The following is a 25,013-nucleotide window of genomic DNA, read 5'->3' on the forward strand; positions in this document are numbered from 1 at the left end:
TATTGATATATTAAAATACTACAATACCAAGTAATGGAGCTTCCAAGTAATCCAAAAGTCAAAAATTCGCTGTTCACCGTTGATCATTGACTACCTTACATTCACATGGCCATGATACACCGCCCATATTTTATTTGTCACATACCTTCACATGCGGTGACGGTTGTAAGAAAACAAAACTTCCATACCCCAATAATGAGAAACATGTTATGCGCCGCTCGTTCAAAATTTCAGAGCAAAAATGACAGGGCACAGATAAAAAAATGAAAAAAGAAAAATAGCTATAAATCAATCCTCAATCTTTGAATTATGAGCTTGCAAAGTTGTGTAATTAGCTAGAATATCAATACTATATGGTCACGTATCAAAGCGTATTTACTTGCATCCACGGAAGGAAAAGAGAGAATTCGAGCTTATGAGAGAATCCTTTTTTATTAATCTTGCAGTTAATTTAAATCTTAATCAATTTGATCAAGAGATAAATTGATTTTTAGTTTGATTAAGATACTTGCATGGAAATAAAAATCATGTATTTAACATTAAAAAATAAGTTCATTAAGTTTAACTTTAATACAGGACTTGAGAGTTTTATACCCGTCATGTATAACTAATGATCGGAAAGTGTTAAAGAAATTACTTGTTTTTATATTTTAAAAGTGTTTTTAAAAAATAATAGTTTTTATTTTTTTATTAATTATTATTTTTTATATTTTTAAATCGTTTTGATATACTGATATTAAAAATAAATTTTAAAAAATAAAATAATATATTATTTTAAATAACAAATATTTTAAAAAATATTCACTCTTGCAGTACCAAATAAGCTATAAATATTACGAGATGGCAGTTTCGGCATCATGTTAAACCATAAATATTAATTTAATATATTTTTAAAATAAAAATTACTTTACAAAAATAACCTTTTACCACAGACATACAAACACCGGAATGAAACTGGTCCCAGCTGTCCAAAGGATCTTACTGCTAGATTAGATTGCATTGACCATACTACACCTTCGCAGGGGATTTTTATTACACACATTCACACTCCTTTTAACTGCCTCCAAGTTCTCCCCTTGTTTGTCTTTGTCCTCTCTTGTCCAAAACCATTTCACTTGATACCATGTTCTTCTAGCTTGCGGTGGTTCCATCGGAAAGCCAAAGCACACCAACGATCAATTCTTCAACCAATCCCAACAATATGTGAATCTTTCCATCACTTCTTGAATTTATCTATTTATCTATAATGGGTTGTTGTGTTAGCACCACCAATGAACCTTCAAAGCTGAAAGAACAGCAACATTCTCAAGTAGGATCTGAGTCTTTGAAGCAAACCAAGTCACCGCCTCCTTCTCTTTACCAAGAAGAAACTGTAAAAGAAGTCCTCTCTGAAATTCCCAAACCACCACCGAATCCCATCAAGAATCCACACCAGGAAACTGACCTGCAACAACAAGAAGTCCCCAAGAAGGAAAGAATCCACATTGACCCGGCATTTCTCGATGAGATCAAGATTCAAGAGAACGAGAACGAGAACGAGATCAAGATTCAAGAGAACAAGTTCAAGAAAGAAGAAGCTCATCATCAAGTTCAGATCTTTGAACAAGATGAATCTGAAGTTTGCAGCTTGAGCTATAGTGAAAGCATCTCAACAACAACAACGAACAACAATGACAGAAGAGACTATTATGATGATGAGAATGAGGTTAAGCAAAGAGTGTCTAGATCTCCATTGCCACCAAGAAACCGGGTTTCAGGTGAATTGGGCCCGAGAAAAGACCGGGTCGTGGGCAGGTCACCCACCCGGAGAACAACAGAACAGTCGCCAAGCAAGAGAAATGGTGCAATGAAAGGAGGGCCAGTGAGGTTGGTTCAGGGCCGTGAAACGGGTTCCGGCCAAGTGGGAATTAGGAGGGGTTTGAGACCCGACCCGAACAGGAGAGACCCGGGTGAAGGGTCAGCGAGAAGGTCCAGGTCACCGGCTACAAATAGATCTTTAATGGGTCGGAGCCCATCCACTAGAAGGACAAACCGGTCCCCAGGCCGGGTCAGGAAGGATCCCAATGAGGGTGGCGGTAGTAGCGGTAACAAGGATAATGTCATGGAGGCCAAGTGGCCAAGCACTACTAATAGTGATGATAATGGGACTCAAAACGAGTCACTAGAAAACCCTCTAGTGTCACTCGAGTGCTTCATCTTTCTTTAAACGGGGGATATTCCGGTGGAATATTCCAGCCGGGGCTAGTGTTTACCGATTACTTGGCTCACTTTTGTGACCATTTTTTTATTTATTTCTGGTTTTCTTCTGTTTGTAGTGAATTATAGTAATGGTCAATATGGAGATGTGGACAAAGGAGGAGATATTGTGTTGTGGCTACTCAGATATGCAAAGCCATCGAATTGACCATTGATTCCCTTTCTTGCCATGTTTGCCAAGTTCTCTGTCCTTATGATTAGTCTATTTGCTTGCCTACCATGCAAAAGATTTGCCTACCGAAGCATCTGATTTCTTCTCTTATAATGTAGAAAAGACTGAAAAGATTTAATGAAATTACTTTGTTGTGAATTGTCAAACCAGATTGCTTTCTGCTTCCTGAGCTCACCTTTGTTTTTAGAACACTCTTGGGCCCCCTCTCCCTTTACATGAGTAAATGAACTTTCCAAGAAAAACACTTCACATTTCTTATATTCTTTAATATTTAGCTTGTTAAACAAGTGCTGCACTGATTGTTTTTTCTTTATAAAAGTGTTAAAATAATATACTTGTATTTTTGAAAATTTATTTTTTAAAAAAACATTTTTAAAACGAGAAAATGAAAGGTGGTATTATGAGTTTGTTCTGTAACATTCAACTACATTTTCTTGACAGTTAAAATTAATTAAAAAAAAGATTTCAATCTCGATTCCAAACCATACTCGAATTTCATTAGCAAAGAAGCTCTTGAAGTAATTTATCAAACTACATAGTTTCATTTACTGTGAAAATGGGTTTTCCATCTCGTTCGTCGAGCGAGCCAGAAGTAGCCGTTTCTTTTTTCTTGGCAGAAAACATGGTCGAGTCGAGTCCAGAAGGAGCGGCGCCGTGAATTTAAGGCATGAAATTATTTATTGCAGCCCTTCACAAGTCGAGCCACTTTCGCTATAAAAACATTTATTGTTAGATGCAACTCCTACTTCACCTAAAACAAGGGTTAATTGCAAGAAAGAAATTATGAATGCTTTTGTCTCGCAGTATTTGTGTGCTCCTACAAGTTACGAGCAACATCAATAACTCCCAACGTAGCTTGAGATTATAAACTTGGATTCAATTATGAATCTCTGTCTCTTATTCAAATTTTAAAATAAACCGGTTTATTTACCAAGATAATATTATATGGTTTTCAAAGTATTTTTTGTTTGTAAATATATTAAAATAATATTTTTTTTAAAATTTATTTCTAACATCAGTATATTAAAACAATATATTTTTAAAGATTTAACCTTATAACATTTTATCGTAAATAAATAATTTTGGTACACTCATAAAACTCAACCAAATGGCATATGATCCATTATTCAAGACGCTAATTATCTAGGGGTGTTTGTGTGATTATGGTGAGACTTGTGTTTTGAATTGTTTTTTAAATATATTTTTTAATTATTGGTATCATCACATTAAAACCAATAAAAAAAATAAAAAAAATACATGAATTAAAACCAAAAACATTTTATAAAAATACTTAAAAACAAGAATAAAAGCGGCAGAACAAACACCCACTTAATATTATAACTCATAGAATGCAATAAGTTTCACAAAAAGAGGGAGATTTGCACTGATTTAAATTTTGTACATACATGCGTCCTGCATTTTCATTAAATACGATGTAACTTTTTCTTTCCAGTGGAAGCGTGAGGGGGTGGGAAAGAAACAAGGCAGCCATGAAATAAAATTGTCTTGCATGAGAAATTGAAATTTTAAGGTGGGAAGGAGGAGGGGAACCCTACTTTTTTATAGCCGTTTGAGGATTGAGAGAATACGGACAGCATTATCAGTAGTGGTCCTAGTTTTTAATATCATGCCTTTGATGGCGTTTGGTGGTGCCTTTTGTGCAGAAACCAAGCAACGGGCAAATGTATCTGTTATTTTGGACTGTTCCCTTGGTTCTCTTTCAACTTTTAAAGGTTTCTTTTTTTAAAAAAAAATTTATTATTGTTGTTGTAGCGGTTTTTTTCCTGAAAAAAAACATTAAAACAAAATTTTTTAATTTTTTAAAATTTAATTTTAATATTATTACATTAAAATAATTTAAAAATATTCAAAAACAATATAAAAAACCTATGCATCCTTAGATATCACATTTCATTAAAAAATTATTCCTTGGCTCAAAGTTGAATCTAGCCTGTTTGGTAGTGTTATTATATTTATTTTTTAAAAAGTTTTTTGTGTTGAAATATATTAAAATAATATATATTTTTATTTTTTAAAATTATTTTTTAGATTGATGCATCAAAAAAATTCGAAAAATATAAAAAAAAATTAATTTTAAAAAAATATGGTTTCATCACGTTATCGAACAGTAAAATTAAATGAAAACAAGAAGAAAGGCTGGCTTTATTAAACCTTGAAGTCACTGTGTGACTTTGATGTAAAAGCCACTTTTGGCCTGTCTGATGAAAAAGACTGAGAGAAAAAGAGAGTGAGGTGGGGCAAAGCAAGTGACGGGGTTATTTCAAATAATTAATTTAAAGGTGTTTGAGAGGTTTCTAGTGATTATTTTTTAAAATTAATATATATTTTTTTTAAAAAAATATTTTTAATATTAACACATTACAATGATATAAAAATATTAATTTTTTTTTAAATATTTTTTAAAAGCATAAAAGGAAATTGTGTGAAGGATAAAAGGGAAAAAAGATTAATCCTGAACTTTTTCAATAAATTACTCTTATCCGAATTTGTTAGTAGAAAAGAAGATAATAAAGAATGTTTTTCCCTACTATACCATTGTTATTATAATTAATTTTTTATATATAAATTAATGTTTTTAAGATTATAAAAATTAATTAATTAATTAATTGAGATAATATTCTACCAAGATACTATTTAAACTTCAAATTCAAATGATCAAAATATTATTAATCGAGATTTTTTAGGTAAATTGCTGAATCAAACTTTCGAGTATCTTAACCAGATATAAATCCATAGATACAATATAATTTATAAATGCATTAACCCATTGCTTCTAATATCGACCCACGAATGCATTAAAATCAAACTTCACTCTGCTTTTTCAAAGCCCATTAATCTTCTAATTTAGGAGACAAGCCCATAAGGTAAGGGCCCATCTAACGAGGATTTATTGTGATGGGCTTTGTGTTACTTTTCGAGCCTGCCATAATAACACTGAAAGTATTGTTGACATGAGCTTACCATAAAGTTGAGACAGGACTAGATCTTAGCCCAAAAACATCACACTTTTAGCCAGCCAGTTTTTGCTGGATTGGGCTTGGGGGATTTACATTTTTCTTATTCGACCGTAAGAGGAGAACTGAATCTTTTTTATGGTATAATGATCATAGTTATATACTAGCTAAACTCGTGATCCAGTATTAAACTTAACTGGATTTAATATTTTTATTTTATTATATAATAATAAAAATAGATACTTTTAAAATTAAAAACCAATTAATATTTGAAGGTTTGTTTGATATGGTGATAAATCTACAAATATAAGACTAAAGCAAATTATGTTTGTCTAGTTCAAAAAAATAACAAAATATTAAAGGATGAAGTTGAAAAATAAACCAGCAAAAAAAATCAATTAAGATTTAATTTTGAAGAATCAAATTGAAAACAAATCCAAAAAACACATAAACATGAGTGGAAAAAATGCTTAGATGTGCACGGGCCTCAAAAAAGGCATTGGAGCGCGGGCCTAGGGTACCCCACATGTTTGGGCCTACTAATTTTTTATTTTTATTTTTTATGGGACAAACGAGTTGTCATTTTCCCTGATTTCTTTAGAAAAAATGTCACGCGTGGGATGGTCTGATATTAGGCAAAAAATAATCGGGTTTATTTGGGTCCATAGAGTATTTTCTAGGTGTTTTTGAATAAAAATAGTCTTAAACAAATTTTTTAGGTGTGAAACCCATTTATCTCTTTAAACACTCCCAAAAATATCTAAACTAAAAAAACCAACTTGAAACTAAAAAAATCTAATTTTTAAAGAAAATTTAAAGGTGAAAAATAACTTTAATGAAACTTTTCTTGTTAAATAAAACTTTTAGATATAAAAATAAATTGTTTTTATAATCAGAATCATTGTGAATCGATATTTTCTCTTTCTTGCCTCAAATTAAGAATTGAAAAATAAATAATAAATAATAAATTTAAAAACAAAAGTGAAATTAAAAAAAAAATAAAGGGACGAAGAAGTAATACGTTGCAAACTAAGAGGATCATAGCCAACTTTCTAAGTCAATTTTGAAATGATCATCTTGTTACTCGTTTTTTTATATTGGTCTCTTGTTTTATAATTCTTCGCTTCCTTACAAAATATAAACAATTGGCTCCGATGCAATGGATGAAGGAAAAAAAATTGATTACCAAGATAAAAAATAATTCACTACGAATACATAGTAAAATGTAAGTAACATTATATTCTATACGACTTTAAATTTTTTTTATAATAATATTTTTTTTGTGTTTTAAAAATATATTTTTAAAAATTTTAATTTTTTAATATATTTCAAATTAATATTTTTTTATGTTTTTAGATCATTTAATGCGCTGATTTCAAATATGAATTTTTAAAATTAAAAAAAATTTTACTTTTATATATTTATAAATAAAAATCATTTTAAAAAACAATAACAACTATATTTTTAAATATAAACAAATTACGTGAAATTAGTGGTGAAGTTTTGTATTTGAGGGGCCTGACTATTTTCATAGATTCAACTAGGTAATTAATTTTTTAAAAACATAAAAAATATAGGTTTTTTTTATATTATTATTAAATTAAAAATACAGTTATTTTAAAAAATATTTTTCATTGAGATAAACTTTTTTATTGAAGAATTTTTTTATTTATTTATTTTAACAAACACAATGTTTCAATGTTTTGAACTGCAATAATTATTTCTGTTAATATATATATAAAATCTATTTAAAATTTTTAGTATAAGAAAACAATTTGTTTTAAAAAAAATTATAATTGAAAAATATTACAATTCAAATAAAAATAAATAATAATTGAAAAATTATTAAAATTCAAATAAAAAATTATAACAATATTTAAAAATATTAAATTGTTTTGGAGTCCCAAAAGAAAAAAAAAAGTTTCAGGTCTAAGCAGCTGACCCCAGAGGAATGTGCATACCCAACAATGTCCATGTGCACATATAGATACAGTAGACTATTTGGAGACCAAATTCAGAGAGAACAAGACATCCTCTGTTAAGAGTGCAGGAAATGGTTTACATCACTGGAATATCTAAAAGCAAAAGTCACATCTATCTGACAAGTTATATGACCTCTGCATCATTATCTAGGGTTGCTACTGATATAGCCTGGTGGGTTTCCTTGTCCCGCCAAGACATCGCCGGCGGCGTCTTGAATCATGTCAACTCCCGGATCGGTTATCGGTCTTGTAACTATGAGGAATAGACGATGTTTCCCTCAAGTCATTAATCATCTTGCCGTTGCATAACTTTGAATTATCTTAACCAGATATAAACTCAGGTAAGGCCCTTAAGCTTCTTTCGTACTCGAGAATAATTACTTTCCTCAATATTTCTTTTTTACAAGTGCAACGATCCTTTTGACAGGAAAAACAATCCATCTTCGGGGATCCAATCCCACCTAGAAAACTTTCACATACTAATTATAAAAAGCAAGATGAATCTGGGGTTGGAAGCTTCTCTGCTGATTCGAGAACGAGTACATGCCAATGCTGCGAACTCATTCAAAAACTAACGTCAAACATACATGACATAAAGAGAAGCGTTTACTCCAGATAGGATGGTCCGTGAGCCATAGAACCTTTGCCAAGTTTGTGATCGATTGTATTGGGTTTTAAGATGGCGTTTTCATGTCTAGTTTTGTTGTGTTGAGATCGAACTCGAGCTTGAGTTTGTGTCGGGGTTGGCAGTGGGATCCGGTAATGGAATGACATGTTGTTGATCGTGAGGGTAGGAGGGGCGTTCGGGAGGACAAGGCACTGGTGCTGGAAGTGCTATGAAGGTGGGGATGTTATCTCCAGGCATCAACACAGAAACTCCACTTGCATATACAGTCATCTGAACAAATTCATAATGAATGGATGTCAAATTCCATCAACCTCTCAAAACTTGCGAAAAACAAACAAACTGCATTTGGCAAGGGCTTTGCAGTTCAGTAAATTAGATGAATCCAGAGTAATTGGAAGTGTATCACAAGTCATAAGCTAGTATATGGACGTATAATGCAGTTCAACAAAATCAGTAATCAACGTTTAAGAAAATACAGCTTGTTTATCAGTAAAAAAAATCAAACACAACTTCCTATTTCTAGGCAAACAGGAGTCGAAACAAATAATACAAGTCACCAAAAACAGTTGTCAAAGATCAAGGCCTTCAAGTTTTGACATGCTAAAACCACTTGATATCTAGAGGAAGGGAAAGCCTGACAGAATTCCTCTGCTAGCAGTGTTTGTCTGTGTTACCATCAAGCATAGTTTCCATTCATACAATGTTGACGGGTTCCATCCAAAAGTTGGTGGTTCAGCAACCTTATTAATTAAACTTAACTTTGTAACACGGCATTAAACAGAAGAAAATCACTTGGGATCATACGGTTCTGGATTGTTGAAGCGATAAATAAAATTAACAAGACAAGCAAAACATGACACAAACAGATTAAATGTTCAGAAAATCCATGCATATGCTAGTGTTTGATTACTGCAGACTCTTTCAGTTTATTTTCCATGTTCGTAGTTTATGGGATAAGGTACGAACTAACAACGTTATCCCAACAACGAGAACTGTTATCTTCCAACCCTGGACCCTGAAAAAAAAAAAAGCAGTCCCCCAACTGATAATCTGAAAATACTTAAAAAGACCACCTTGTCTAAGTTGATAGGAAGTGCAAATATGGGTCCTTAAGCAATATATCGCAATAAGCAACCTGATTTAGACCTATCACAGAAAAGCTCCTACGAGCACTCTTACAAGTTGAGAATAATCAAAGTGATCAACTGAATAGGATTCTCATTATCTGATAGTGTTAGATGAAGCTTTAAAAATGCACAGTTTCACAAACAATGGATTTTTAGCATTTGTATCACTTCATAAAGTTGAAATCACTTCTTTTCTTAGGTCCCACATAAGGCCTAAGACTGAACAATAAGGTTGGATCTACAAGTGGGGCTTGGGTGCTTCTTTAAAGGTATGGCACATGGTAGACCAGAGAAGCTATGCATCAGGCAGGACCCCTCCTAGAACACTACAGGAAAACCTCAGATGGTTTATCTCCCTTCATAAAAGCACATAGCTACGTTGTTTAAAGCTAGCAGGACACTTTTGTGACGTAAAATAGCTAGTAGGACACAGATAGATTTGAAAATTAATAAGAAGATGATAATTGAACTAAGTATGTGTCCACAGAAAACCTGTCTCCGACCATAAGCTCTGGACATGCGGGACAGCATAAAGATTAGTACTATAGAGGCTCAGAACCAACATGTACTAACGTACAATGGTGGGTTTAAACAAGAAGTACATCTCTACTCTTTTAACTCATTGGTTTGGGGCCAACCATTCATTCAATAGACAACTTCTTGGATGGGCCATTGCCCCATCAATCAAAATTAGGGGACAGGACAATTCCTAAATGATGAAATTTTAACTAAAGAATGAAAATGCAGATGGGGAAAATAATGTATTTTATCAGCTTCAGTTTTATGACTTCTGCAAAGTGCATGCTTACAGAGCTAGTAAATCTTGCATTCGAATCGGACTCTGATCACTTTGATAGTAAAACCAAAAACCAGTGGTTAAATCTGCTCACACATCAGACAGTAACTCATTCAAGGACAGCTAAAACTTGCTTACGTGGAAACATCACATGATACACATTCAGGCTATGGCCAGTCCTGGGAGATGAGGAGAAGGGTTACAGGTGGTTAATCAGAATCGGTTCAACATGATTACATGGCTAATGTAAGGAGAGATCTTTGTTTATAAGTTTCAAGGGGACATTTGGTGATGACAAAAAACAGAAGAGCCAGTAAAACAAATAAAGCAGGTGAAAATGTTTAAGAAGAATTATAAACAAGTAATGAGATCCAGATGGAAATTAGAAGAAAAAACCAAGAGGAGTTGGTGAATAAGGCTAGAAGCTTATTTTAATGGCCAGATTCCTTTGTTATGTTTTGAAGCAAAATAACCAAGATAAACCTTCTTGAGTGCAATAAATCCTTCTCTGACAAATATAATTATGAATCAACCGAGAATAAGAAATTAAGAACACCTAAAATTATGAAAAGAAACCAATTCTGCAGCAGAACATGAAGACAGGCCTACAATCATCACTGTTTGCAAAAACCAACATAACCATCGAAACTGTCCCAGAAAAAAAACGAAGAAGAAAAGAAAGAAAGCAAGTCACAAAATTTCCCTTCAAAAACTTGCAAAAAAATGTAACATTTCCCTAAAAAAACTGAGACTTTTTACCCTTCAGAAGGCTAAAGAAAACCACACATTATCCAATCAAATAAGAAATTCTTGAACAAAGAAAATTAAATGCAAGCATAAAGCACAATAGGGTATCACTCACTTTTGGTGAAGGGTGTCCAAGCTTAGAATTGAACCTCGTTTGAGACTCAAGATCACCATGGCCACCTCTACCTGACGTGGGTCCAAGAAACCTTTCAAAGATGGCCATAACCAAGAACATTGAAATGAGAATGGCAGTAGCTACAAACCCAAAAGACACAGCATTAACTGAATTGTCAAAATGTCTCCAGAGTTGATCCTCTCTTTGCGCATTCAACAATGGAGATTCTGTTGGTGGCCAAACATTATAGCCACCATCATGAGCAACCATTTTCTTTCCTTTCTTTCAAGTCCAATATTTTAGCTCGTGAGCTTCAGTTTCATTATCATTACTTTGCTCACGAGAAAGAGAAAAGCAGATAAATTGATGCTTGATACCTGACAGCTGATGGTGTGTTAACAAAAGGTAAGGCGCTCCTTAAGGCTTTCTAACTAGGAAAAAAAAAAAAAAAAAAAGAAAGAAAAGAAAAAATCAAAGCTAAATCGACCTTGATGGACTGCTTAGAGACTTGGTATTTCAAGGACTCAAGAAGGAGAGATTAGGGAAAGAGATGTGGGCTATCTTTTCTTTACAGAGAGGTGACTGGGCTTAGAGGGAGGAGGAGAGAAGACAGAAAGCTTTGGAATTTGGATAGCTTTGTCTGCTTTTTAACTCTTTTGGTGTTATATAAAAGGGAAATGGTTGTTGTGGCAGTTGAAATTGACTTTTCAGTTTATTTACACGTTGTGACGTTTGAAACGGTGTTGGAGTAGTTTTTAAAATATTTTTTTAAAAAAATATTAAAATAAAAGTTTAAAATTTTTTATTTTAAATATAAATATATCAAAACCATTACAAACCATTAATTTCAAGCCAAAAATTCCTTTTAAAAACGCTTAAAAACAGAAATATCACTCTCGAACACATCGACTTGCAAGTGTACTTGTGGTCTTTATTATTGGTTTTTTTTTTTAGTGGCGATAAATTGAGCAATTACCATATAAAATAAAATAAATTGACAAATTAATATAGCATCACATTTTTTTGATAAAATAAAACACTTTCCAATGTCATCTTTTTAAATTGTAATATTTAAATAAATATCATGTTTTAAATTATAATATCAATTAAATTCAGGATAAACTGGTCAACCAGTTCATAATGATCAGTTAAATAGACCAACTGATTAATACTGAAAATAAAAAATAATTACCAGTGTGAATAATAAATTTTTGAGATTTTAATTGGGGTTTGTTTTAAATTCTACAAATTTGAGCAAAAATATATTTTTTTACTTATAAAACATATTTGAAAAACAATTCATAAAATTATAATTTTTATATAAAATAATTGACTCATTCATACAATTAAATTAATCAACCAACTAATTAAACCAAATAATTAATAATAAAACTACATATTAAATTATCTCGTTTTAAAATCACAACAAAGTAAAAATACGACATTTCACTGCTCTTTTTATTTAAATTATTATTCTGCAAAAGTTTTAAATATGAAATTTTAACCAATTTCTGTTTAGACTGCATTAATCCCAAACAGGGACAAAGAAAAATACTAATGGCTCAAGATTAATCAGGATCTTGTTTTCATTTTTTGGGTTACAAAATGCAGAATCGAACTTGAAAGAAGTAAGATCTAGGGTATATAACTAGGCTATTGGCGTGATCATAAACCAAACTCTGAGAAACCGAAAATTAACAAAAAAATTCGAGTTTAATTATGAAACTGGTGTGATAAAGTTTTTAGGAGAGTGATGGCAAGAACAACTTTACATGGCCAAAAATCCCACAATCATGGCTAACTTTTATCGTTCAATATCTTCATGCATGCCTTTGACTGCTTTAAAAAAAAAAAAAAAAAAAAAAAAAAAAACGTAACATGCAAAGGTTAAAAAGAAGGTGAGCTCCTTTCCACCAGTACAAGGGCATCCTAGCCGAACAGTTCTGGCCCATTGACCATATCTTTTCCTTCCCTTCAGCATCACGCAACAAATAATTTGTAACAAAGGCTTTCTAGACAGGTTAATATTTTGACCTCAAAAAGAAAGGAACCCAGTTCTCGTTATGGGCATGCTGCAAAACACTTTTGAGGAATTTTTTTTAAAGTGTTTTTTACTTGAAAATATATCAAAATAATATTTTTTATTTTTTAAAAATTATTTTGATATCAGCATATTAAAATGATCTAAAAACACCAAAATAATATTAATTTAAAATAAGGAAAAAAATACAAAATTTTTTAATTTTTTTCAAAAACATTTTTAAAACACACAAAAAAAAAAAGACTAAGTCTTTATAATTTGAAAAATAATGCTTTGCATTATAGTGCATCTAGAAACGTAGGCAAACCCATGTTTCTAAAAAAATTAATTTTTTTGTTAAAAGTTTTAATTTTTTTTTTTATATTTTTGAATTGTTTTGATACATTGATTTCAAAAATATTTTTTTAAAAAAACAAAAAAAATATTATTTTAATATATTTCAGGATGAAAAGCATTTTAAAAAACAATTGCAACCATACTCTCAAACATGTCCTAGTTTGATATTTAAATAACACTTTGCTTTTATATAGTTTAGAAATTATAATAGTTTTGTCCTTAAAAACTTTATCTCAAATTTTAAAGCCAAAGTTTAATGACTCCATAGAATTGTTTGCACCTAGCAACAAATGAACCTAAAATCTTGAACGGGAACACACGGTAACCTCAACTCAATAACTTAAACTAATATAAATTTTAAAATATAATTTATATTATTCTCTAACACTCTCTCTCAAGTAAAAGTTCTTTACGCTTGAAACTTGTATAGATTCACGTTACCTTATATTTAATTTTTATTAATTAAATAAGAATTGTGAGATTTAAATTTATAACCGTTTGGTTATCAAGGTTCTGATATCATGTTAAAGAACCATCTCAATCCAATACTTTAAATTATTAGTTAAGATTTCAAAATATAATTTATATTATTCTCTTACAATATATAAAAACTTTTATTAATTTGCTCGTAATTGCTTTCCAATATCTTATATTTATTACTTTGAAAGCATGCAGCTAGCTAATTTTTAAGAGGCACCATCTACTTTTCTTGGGTCAAAACTTCTCACAGAAAAATTGATTTAGAACTCGATCTTGTCATTTTGGTCCTCGCAATCCTTTGACAATGTCCCATTTAATTCAGTAGTTAAACATTCAATTAACTTCATATGATGTCTACGCAAATCTCAAAATTTATATGGACTCGAAGACCTCATAACATGTTTTATTAATTTATACATCAGCAGGATTCTCATACATAAATACTTGATTTATTTGATTAAATTCCTTACATAAAAAAAAATAAACAAGTGTTCATAAAATTTCACACGTGAAAGTCTGCCTACTCTTAATTATCCCATTTCTGTGTGTTAATTTTAAGAATATACATGTAGCGCACGAAAGAAATATTAAGAAAAAACAATAAAAAAAATTCAAGAATAAACTATATAATACCATTACATAAATGGAATCCAACATTGGCTTTGACATTAATATCGAACTCTAATGACTTATAATCCTCATAAAGTTTTTCCTTTATTTATTACTTCTCCACATATATAAAAATACAGAGAAAGCAACTGCCATAAAGGAAACCTAATCTCAAAATCTAATAAAATTTATCGAATAGACCAGACCTCAAATTTTGACAAAGTTGTCCGATGCCATCCTCATTAATACCCCATCTGATGATGGTGAAATTAATGGTCAGTATGGCGAGGGCTTTGAGACGATGGGACTCGATCGGCGGTGGACTTTGAGCCAGGCGGGGGAGGCAACGGAGCAGTTAGCAGTGGACTTTGAGCGGCATGTTGGCATTTATGAAACTAGAATCTTGAGGATATACGGTTTTATGAGGTTCCTGTGTAGTGTTAAAAGAATAAATTTAACTTAAAAATTTAATTTTTAAGATATAATTTATATTATTTTTTTAAAATATTTTATTAAATAAAAACTTTTTAAGTTTAAAACTTGCATGAATTTATATTATCTTATATTTAATTTTTATTATATAAATAAAGATGACGAGATTTGAACTTGTGATCATTTGATCATCAAAACTCTATTATTATCTAAGGAATTTTATCAAGTAAAAACTTTTTGAGTTTCGAACTTTAATAAACTCATATTATTTTATATTTAATTTTTATTATATAAATAGAGATGATGAGTTTTTAACTTGTGATCACTTGATCATTAAAGCTTTATTATTATATTAAAAAACTAATTCAACTCAAAAACTTAAACTGTTTAATAAATTTTTAAAATATAATTTATATTATTATCTAAGAAATTGATTGACAAAAAAACAAGCAAAAAAACTAAATTAAAGATTCGTCTCTTTCTTTCTTGCTTGCAATAATTTCATGGTTTTGAAGACTGCTGATATTTTTATGTTCCTTTATGCTATGCTCAACCCATGCTTAGAGATACATTTTGAATCGAATGCAAATAATTTTGAAGGTTTTATTTTTCTTTTCAATGTATTAAATCGGTTAGGTTAATATAAAAATTCATTTTTAAAATCAATTAAAAACATTATTAAGTTCATTTGACATTTATTATCTCAATGGACAATTGAATATGCTCTATACCATTAGTTGAATACATTGAAAAAGTATTTCCTTGGACACAATGATTGATTGGTTAAAATGTATGAAACTATATTAAAAAGATTGACAATTAAGTATTAGTTTATTAATAAGATGTTTTTTTAAAGTATTTTCTAATTGAAAATATATTAATAAGATATTTTTTATTTTTTTTTTGACATGACATATTAAAACCATAAAAAACTAAAAATTATTATTTTTATACTAAAAAAAAATTTTAAAAACATATTAAATTATGTTTACTAAAGAACAACTACCAATAGCAAACAGTCGGCATGAAATACCCCATTATTTAAAGAGATTCAACAAGACAAAGAATTAGGAATTGCAATAAAAATTAGTGTTTGTTTAGGCCTCGTTTGTTTCCTTGGAAACTGGTTTTCGAAAGCAGTTTCCAAACTTTCCTGTGTTTGTTTGTCATTAGAAAAGTTGGTCAACGGAAAATACTTTCTGGTCAACGGAAAACACTTTCCGGTCAACGAAAAATACTTTCCAGTCAACGGAAAACACTTTCCGGTCAACGAAAAATACTTTCCAGTCAATTTTAGTCAATGAAAAATTTGGTTTGGTTTTCAGGAAAGTGTTTTCCCTTTAGCTGTGTTTGTTTTCCGGAAAGTGGTTTCCAGGAAATCAATTTCCAAACTTTCTTGTGTTTGTTTGCCATTAGAAAAGTTGGTCAATGGAAAATATTTTCCAGTAAAAGGAAAAATTAGCTTGGTTTTCAGGAAAGTGTTTTCCTAAAAAATTTGGGGGCAAATACTTTCCGGAAGTTGTGAAAAATTTAGAAATGTCATTATTTGCTGATTATATCAAATTTGATCCTCAAACTTTTGATCGCTATATATATTTTGTTTTTAATATTTATTTTCAATTTCATCTCTTAAAATTTTATTTTTATATTAATTTTGGTCCTTATTTTTATAATTGTTATTTGTTTTTTTTCTTATCATTTTTTTATTGAAAATTTTTATTTATCAGATTTGTTCTCATTCTTTTGATTGTTATTTATTTTATTTGAAATAATTTATGAATTTGATTATTATTATTTTAATTTCTTCATCTTTTATTTTTTTAATTTTTTAGATTTGATCTCTATTATTTTGATTATTATTTATTTTATTTGAGATAATTTATGAAATTATATATTTTTTTCAATTTCATTCTCATTCAACTTTTTAATTTGTAAGATTTGTTTCTTATTATTTTAATAAACTTGAGAAAAATTAAAATGTTAATAAGTTATTTTCCAGCTCATTTTCTATGACATAACCAAATAATGAAAAGTGTTTTCCAACTTATTTTTCCATTACACTACCAAATATTAAAAAATACTTTATCGGAATTCACTTTCCCAGAATTTATATTCCAAAAAGAAACTACGTTCTAGCAAACAAACGGAATCTTAGTATTGTAGTTTAAATGAAAGTTGACTAAAATTTAATTATTTTAAAAAATATTTTTTAAAGTTTTTAGATTATTTTATTGTATTAATATTAAAAAATAATAATATATTTTTAAATAAAAAATATTTTTTAAAAAACTTGTACCAGCAAAACAACACCTCCATGCTTTTCATACACCTAAACGAAAAGTGACATTAAATAGACTCTACCACATGCAACCATGTCGGGTTATGTGTCCATGTCTTCCAAACCCTATCAGCCCTATGGTCCCCTCTTGTATCCTTTTCCCACGTGTCACTCCATATCAAGTTTCCACGTGGCACCAATAAAAAATACAAAAAAAAGCCGACATACCAACTTCTAGTGTCGGCCTTTCCAAGTTCTAACCAACATGTGGACATCAGAATTCTTGAGATTGTCTCCCACATAAACGGTCTAGATCACTTGTCCCATCCCATCAAATCTCAGCCGTTGATTTAAGGATGCTCATCGTAGTCAAAGCCAAGTGGGTCAAACATCAAGAACTGCAGTAAATCCATGCGTGCATGTACGGTTCGCACGTGTGGTTGCTAGAGGGTTTCAAAATTGACCAGTGGCAGCAATAGAATAACAAAAAAGTAGAAGCGAGCAAGCACCTCGGCTGAGTCAGGGTGTGGGTTAAGTAGGCTCAGGGTCAGGAACATGTGAGTCAGGTGTTCTTGTTGTCAATAATAAAAATTATTTTAAAAGATTTTTATTTTATATTAAAAAAATAGAATTTAATTTTTATGAATATAGTGCATATAGAGTTTTTTTATTTCACACTAAAAAAAATTGAATCTTTAACTAGTTTTTATATAGTAAATTTTAAAATAAAATAATAACCAATAAAAAAAAACATAATTTATTCATGCGCATAAAATTAAACTACATAAGAAAATAAACATTTGATTGCCCTCTGCGCTCAAGACAAGGCCTATACTATCAGAACTTTTTGTCTCTAATAATAATTTGTGTCACAAAATCTTAATAATTTTTATTTATTTTAAAACTCTTTTAATAATTATAACTCTTTAATTCTCAAATAGTTCTTTTATTTTTTAAATTATTGTAATAACTTTTTAATTTTTTAATTTATTTTATGGTTTAACTATTACATATTAGCAGCCTATATATAACATATATTTTTACAATCAAAATATGCTAAAGAAATCATAATATTTTCCTATATTTGCAAAGCTTATTGATATTTTTTTTCTATCTTGATCTAATTATTTCTATAATCCTTGTTTTAATGAGAAATTTGTTAATTTCTGAAAAATAAACTTAAAGAAATATCTTTAAAAATAGTGTTTTATAAATACTTTAATTTTTTTTTATTAACATTGGTATTCGAACTAACTTACGTGTAATTCAATTAAGTCTATAAGTTTTAAAATTAATAATTATGTAAGTCTCCAATAATTATTATATAAATAATTACAGAACTAAAACCTAAAATTATAAAAATAAATAAACTTTTTAATTTTTAATTTTTATCATTTAGCCTCCTTCCTTATCATTTTTTTTTTTAGTTTAACGTGGGTGTCCGGGCCAGTTTGCGCGCACCTCGACTAATCCCACGAGCCCTGAAATTAACGACCATATAAATATCTAGTGGTCATCATATAAACAATCTAGGGCTCAAACCTGAAAAAAAAAAAAAAAAAAAAAAGCAATTCTTATCATTTTTCATCATACAAGAGGTGGGTGCATGGTGGCTCGTGAATGGGGCTAACCTTACGGGCTCACGTGAAAGGATCTATTACTTGCCTTTTCAATTTCTTGGCTTTTCATGTTTTATTCTGCTCATAGGCTTCACTCTCTTCTTTTGATGGTACTATGGTGCACAAGCCATTGACCGATTGACAATAAAGGGTCATGGCTGGGGTTGGGCTTGCAGGCCTATGAGGTATATTTTATAGCCTAGTCTTCACGAAGGTGACCCAAAAACCCTTTTTAGACTACAAAAAGTGATGGAGGGGGTCAGATTTATGGGGTTTTTATGTTTCTCTTGCACTTCGTGAGGAAGATCTTTGCCATATCGGCTTTTCTTGTGTCTAGGAATTTAGTTTTCATTGTTCTTTTATAAATGTTTTTGAAATGTAAAAGTTATTCATTATAATCCAACAATAAGCATGTATTTGGATCACAAGTAATGTTGATGTAATATATTGTGTAGTAAACTTAAGTGAAAGTTATAATGAAATGACTTTCTTATTAAATTTTTTAATACAGGTTATTTATAATATCAAAAGATGGTATTTGATATTTTTTTATATTAATTTTTTTAATTAATTTTAATATTTATGATTACTTGAGATGAAACTGAATAGCATAGATATTCAATTTAATTTAAAATATAATTATTTCATTAATAATTATAATATCAAAAGATATAATATTTTATTATAACAAAGTTTGATAAAACATGTTACTAGCACATGAATTTTACCTTGCCATGTTACAACCACACATTTGTACCTCAATGTGCTCATACCAGGCAGGGGGTTCCACACCTTAAGAGCTGGATCATATACCTCGCCACAAGAGATCCCCCTTCTACTATCCAAACTGGACTTGCCTCCTGCCACATAAATTTTATTTTCACAAATAGTACAAGCAAAATTGTATCGTGGCACGCCGAAGGGTGCACTTTGAGACCATTGGGTAGAACGAACATTGTAGCGAAGCACCGATCGTAGCACGTCAACTCCGAGGTCAATAAATTCGCCGGACTCGTCGACATTGTGAGGTGGTCGCGCTCTGCTACATTGCAATCCACCAATTATGTAGATTGAATCACCTAACGTAACCATTGCAAAACCTTTCAAGACATGGTTTTCAATTAGGCCAGGAATTGAGCTAACATAACTCCATGTGTTATTTGATGGGTTGTAACATTCTATCCAATTGGAAACATTCTTGTGGCAAAATGAGGCATAGACCCTATTGCTCGACGGGGAAAATTCGGGAGATGGTGGTGGCGTTGTTGGCTGGGGCGGAGAATGGAGGTAGCCCCCATTGAAGCAGCACCGGCAAGGTGAGGTGACAGTACTAGCTAGTGGCTCGTATATGCTTTTAACCAATCTTAGGTGAAATAGGAATTATATGTAGAGAAAAATGGAATATAAATAACACAGCGGAGAACACAACAAAACGGTTTCTTGTGTGCATCGATATGCATGGAGGGTAGCTAATGCTAAGATTGGAGCATTATTCTAGGACAATATTACCTAGTTGATGTTAGAGAATAATATAAATTATATCCTGGGACCTCACCTAACAGCTTAAGATGAGATGGTTCTTTGACATGGTATCAGAGCTTTAATAACAAATGATCACGAGTTTGAATCTCACCATATTTATTTGATAATTAAGCACAAGATAATGTGGGTCTATGCAAGTTTCATGCCCAAAAGGCTTTCACTTGAAGGGGTGTGTTAGAGAATAATATAAATCATATCCTGGGGTTTAAGCTTTTGGGTTGAGATGGTTCTTTGACAGTTGATGACCAGATAATCAAGGCATAATCTGGTGTTAGGGAAACTTTTGGTGGGTTATTGTCTCTTGCATTGCGATATTTGATTACGATGAAGATTTTTCTGAGAAATCGAAGCTAAATTAGAGGGAGAATCCGGCTGTGGAACTCGACATAAAGAATCTTCGCTAAATTGGTGACCCTTTTGTTCTTCTAAAAGATACAGCAAATTAACACCCTTAATTTGTACTCATCTTTGGCCATGGTCGATGTCGAGATGCAAGTGACATTTACCTTTTCTGAATTTATTGTATGATAACAAAGGTTTTGTTGGTCTAAGCAAGGAAATAACAGTTCATCTTGAGAGAGAAAAAAAGGGTCAATGCTTTGGAATCGTCACTGGGACATTGCCTAGCAAGTATATATGGCTTTGCAATATCGAGTTCATCTTCTCAAGCAGTAACGCCTGCAATTCTATCAGTTGTTTTCTGCAGGGCTTATTGAGCAGTCTTTTCTCTGTCATTTCATTTAAAACACGATGTAATTAATCAATGATCAAGAGCGCATCTCGATTTCTTAATTTGAAATGATCATTGATGATCACTGTAATGAAAAAAACCCTAAGTTTTGAAGGCTTGCATACTAATCTAGAAGTGGTCCTAAGCATGGAAGACTCATATGTATATATGCAGGCATGCATTTAACCAGTGAATCTACTCTGAAAAGGTGCAAAAAAAGAAGGAAAAGGGAGCAAATCCATATGAAATACCACACATGATACTAGAAATCTCGAATCTCACACTCTTGTTCTCATTAGGCCAACACAAGATCGGCTCTAGGCATTAGATCCGATTACCAAGAAATGACCCTTTTGGACCTTTTCAGTCGTGTTAATAAAGTAGTTAGTTTTATAATCAGATGTTATCTTCTGGGATCACATCTTTATCTTCTCTTTATCTTTGTAGATTCAAGGGCTAATCAAGTTGTTTTGAGCAGTTTCTTTTTCCTTTTCAAATTGGAATGTTTGATCTCTGTAATTAGTATAGTTGTCAAATTCCATTTAATGCATTATGCGTTAAAGAAATATGTTATTGGGATATGGGATCGATTTTTTTTTATAATGGATAAATAATATCGTATTGATATTTTTTTAAAAAAATTGATTTAATTGGGTTTGTATTATATTAAATCGAGTTAATTAAATCAACTAAGTTTTAACCAAATTAATTGAGTTTGAGTCAATTTTTTGGTTACTTTAATTTTAAATTTGGTTTAGATTAAATTATGAGTTGTCAAATTTTTAGTTTATCCTATGAGTAGTGCCAACAACTATAATAATTAATATTTTTTTAATTATAAAATAATATTTTTTTTTTATTTTTCTTTGAAAAAAAAGCTATCTAGTGGTTTTTTTTTAAAACAAAATCCCATATAACATTTCTTTAACATGAAAACTTATCCGATGATCTACCTTTTAATCCCTCAACTAATAACATGAAGATACAAGAATTGAAAACACTTTTTATTATTTTATATTCAAGAACATGACACGCCATTTAGAAAAACCATAATGATTTCATGAGTGCCAAAACCCTATACAAATCCTTCTCCACTCCCAACTCCTTATCACGATAACAATAAGATTCTATTAATTATTTTAACGTTATAAAATGCTTTTAAAAAAAATTAAATTTTTTTATTTTAAAATTTTAAATTATTTTGATGTGCTTATTTCAAAAATAAATTTTTTAAAAAATTATCATTTAAATATAATTTTAAATAAAAAATACTTTAAAAAACCAACATTAACATAATAACAAACAAACTCTTGACCTATTAGTTTTGATTTTCAAAGAAAGTTTTAATATTTAGGGTGATCATTGTTTGTTGTGCTTTTAAACATGGAGCATAAAAACCCATCTGTCAAAAGCTTAAATTTATCAATCCAAGGGATAAAGGCTCTAAATATTTTGATGTCGGAGGGCCTATGTCTATGAAGATGTTTGGTAAGGTGGGAATTATAAAATTTGATAATGTGGCATCCATTTGAGGGATGAACTCCAATAATATATCAAGATTGATGTTAATTTAGGTCAATAATTGTACATAGTGGACTTATTGAAAGTGAACTTTGAAAATTGAGCTATGAACTCCATAATTCCATTCAATTCTATGTAGTGGACTTATCGAAAGTGAAGTTTTAAATTGAGTTATGATGAACTCCATAATTCCATTCAAATAAGGACTGATTATTTAACAAGCAAGTTCTGATTCCACTTCTTATAGGTCTAAACAGTCTTTTAGAGAGAATTTTCTTTGATTGTTCAATCAATTACTTGAATGATTTGTCAATTGTTATCAATTGCTTATTTGGAATATTCCCACAAAAAAAGGGTTCTTAACTTCTATCCAAGCAGTTACACGAGACCCAGTTCAAGAGCTCGATCCTAGCATGGTGATCCTAAAGGAATAGCTCCATGAAATGAGTTGAGGCATTGTAGTTTACTGGGTAAGGGACATGGAAATAGCATTTCAAGACCCATTAATTATATGCCCGCGTTGATACGCTTAACTCTCCATGAAGTAACTCTATAACTGTTGGCTAATCAAATCAATGGATAATAATGATGCAAAGTTCAAGGCATTATGTGTGGTTATTAGCAAGCGTGGAGTAACTCTAGTAGCGTTCGGGACGCGGTGCAAATCGCGTTCCCAATAAATTTAAATTTTTTTTATTGTTAAAATTAAGTGTGATTTGTACTTTTTGGATCGTTTTAATGTGCTGATGTCAAAAATAATTTTTTAAAAATAAAAAAAATATCATTGGTATGCATTTCGGTATAAAAAGTTATTTAAAAAGCAACCACTACCACACTGCCAAACATATTTTCCGGTGAGGGTTGTGGCATTCCATGATTAGCTTGGGATAAGGTGTGCATGAACAAGAGAATTGTGGAGAATTTCGAAGCATCCCTCAATTCAATGGTGCTTTGCTTGCTAAACAAGGAAGGAGATTGGTATCCTTTTATAACACAAGTCCTATAAGCCAAACACTTTCCCCCCACTAACTTATGGTCTGCATTGTCTGAGACGTATTTTGGCAGCTAGATAGCTTTAAGCAGAGGTTGTAGCTAGATGGGTTATTGGTAATGGGAGTCAGGTCAACATAAGGACTGATCAATGGCTGCCATGTTATTTGGACTTCAAAGTTCAATCTCCTAAGCCATTGGGTATATCTCAAGAGTTTGTCAGTGACCTCTTTGACGTGGAGAGATGTTGTTGTTGTCTCACTGCTATCGGTTTGATGCTCTCCAGATCCTACCTATCTCTTTGAGTTCTTGATTTTCAAAGGATAGAGTGCTTTGACACTTTTCTAAGAACGACGAGTACACTTTTCCAATGAGTTATTGCTCATGCTCTAGCACAGTTAGCTAATCCTAGTATTTCTCAGAGAACTTGAGTGGAAGATGTCCCCGATTCTGTTTTATCTCTTGCACTTCTGTATTCTCCTTTAGTTTAATGTTATGTTTATTCCTGAAAAAATGCACAAACAAGACCAGAAAATGAAAGAAAAAGATGCAAGCTTCCAGCAAGAAGAATCCGCAAAGGTACGTGAACAGGCACCACCAAACTGGGGATGAGAACAAACTTGGCATGGATCTTGAGAGAGTCTGAACAATTGGATTGACTAGTGATTGTGAGGAATAAGGAAGGCCGACTTCAAGAAAAAGCCTAGTGGAAAATTCTGACCCATTGAAATTTCTGATACCAAATTCTAAGAAAGCCCATATATAATCAAGTTATAAAACTAAGGTTTCGAAACTTGATCCAAATTAAGATTATTTCTAATGGGATTTCTTTAAATCCAAATTGATTTTATAAAAAAACATAGATTGATTTGCAAGCAAATTCATGATTCAAGTTCTGCTCTTGGGCGACTATGCATGCAACCCACATCAAAATAGAGATGAGATAATACTCTGGAAGGAATCCATGGAGTTTCCAATGTGGGAGACAAGCTTTGTTTTGTTGGGAATGTGTGTCCACAAGCTCCATCGGCAGGCTAGGGTAGGAGTTTGAACAAGCGAGTGACAGGGCACCAGGCCACCGGCAAATGTAGAAGGAAGCTGTGGAGTGAGACAAAAGGGAAATTAATGAGTATGAAAAAGCAAAAGGTCTTTGGAGAAGAAAACAACGGCTATAATGTAGAAATCCGGGAAGCAGACCTGCCGTCTTCCCACATGAACAAATATTGTAAAAAGGCAGCTAAGAGGTAAAAAATAGGACTGATTTGATGGATCATTAGAGATCTCCAGAGCCCACTTTATCTACTTGTGATGCATGTGATGGTCTAAACCATGGATGCTCCTTCGTAGCTTCAAGTAACCTATGCTACAGAAATTATCAGTGTAAGGACCTTTTTACAGTGACGAGCAAATCATTATTGTACAAATATCAACTACTCGGGCCCTTTTAGGGGTCATGGCTGGTTCAGGGCTAGAGTCTCAGACACCACCATTTTTCATGTTTGGTTGTGATATGTTGTTCTTCATACCTGAGATGATTTAATATGTGGAGCTTCTCATGTAGAGTGGTTTTTGAGCTATATATCATATAAGTTTTTGTATATTAGTATATGAAAAATATATAAAAACTACTAAATGAT

The 25,013-nt window shown here is 31.3% G+C and overlaps 1 protein-coding gene across 1 annotated transcript; it reads right to left on the minus strand.

Annotated features, from left to right (window-relative positions):
• Nucleotides 1-7,254: 7,254 nt before the first annotated feature.
• On the minus strand, nt 7,255-11,422 carry LOC118031638 (uncharacterized). Its single transcript, XM_035036124.2, has 2 exons — nt 10,799-11,422; nt 7,255-8,283 (listed from the first exon to the last, which is right to left on the minus strand). The coding sequence occupies exons 1-2, from the start codon at nt 11,066-11,068 to the stop codon at nt 8,080-8,082; spliced, it is 474 nt and encodes a 157-aa protein (XP_034892015.1). The 5' UTR covers nt 11,069-11,422; the 3' UTR covers nt 7,255-8,079.
• Between the last annotated feature and the right edge of the window lie 13,591 nt (nt 11,423-25,013).

Source organism: Populus alba, chromosome 11, assembly GCF_005239225.2.
Source record: "Populus alba chromosome 11, ASM523922v2, whole genome shotgun sequence".
NCBI lineage: Eukaryota > Viridiplantae > Streptophyta > Magnoliopsida > Malpighiales > Salicaceae > Populus > Populus alba.

What these genes read in the sequence shown, in the direction of transcription:
- LOC118031638 (XM_035036124.2), bottom strand. Translation starts at nt 11,068, where the DNA reads ATGGTTGCTCATGATGGTGGCTATAATGTTTGGCCACCAACAGAATCT. An exon ending in TTGGACACCCTTCACCAAAA is followed by an intron (nt 8,284 to 10,798) that starts GTGAGTGATACC and finishes GAATTTGTTCAG; the next exon opens with ATGACTGTATATGCAAGTGG.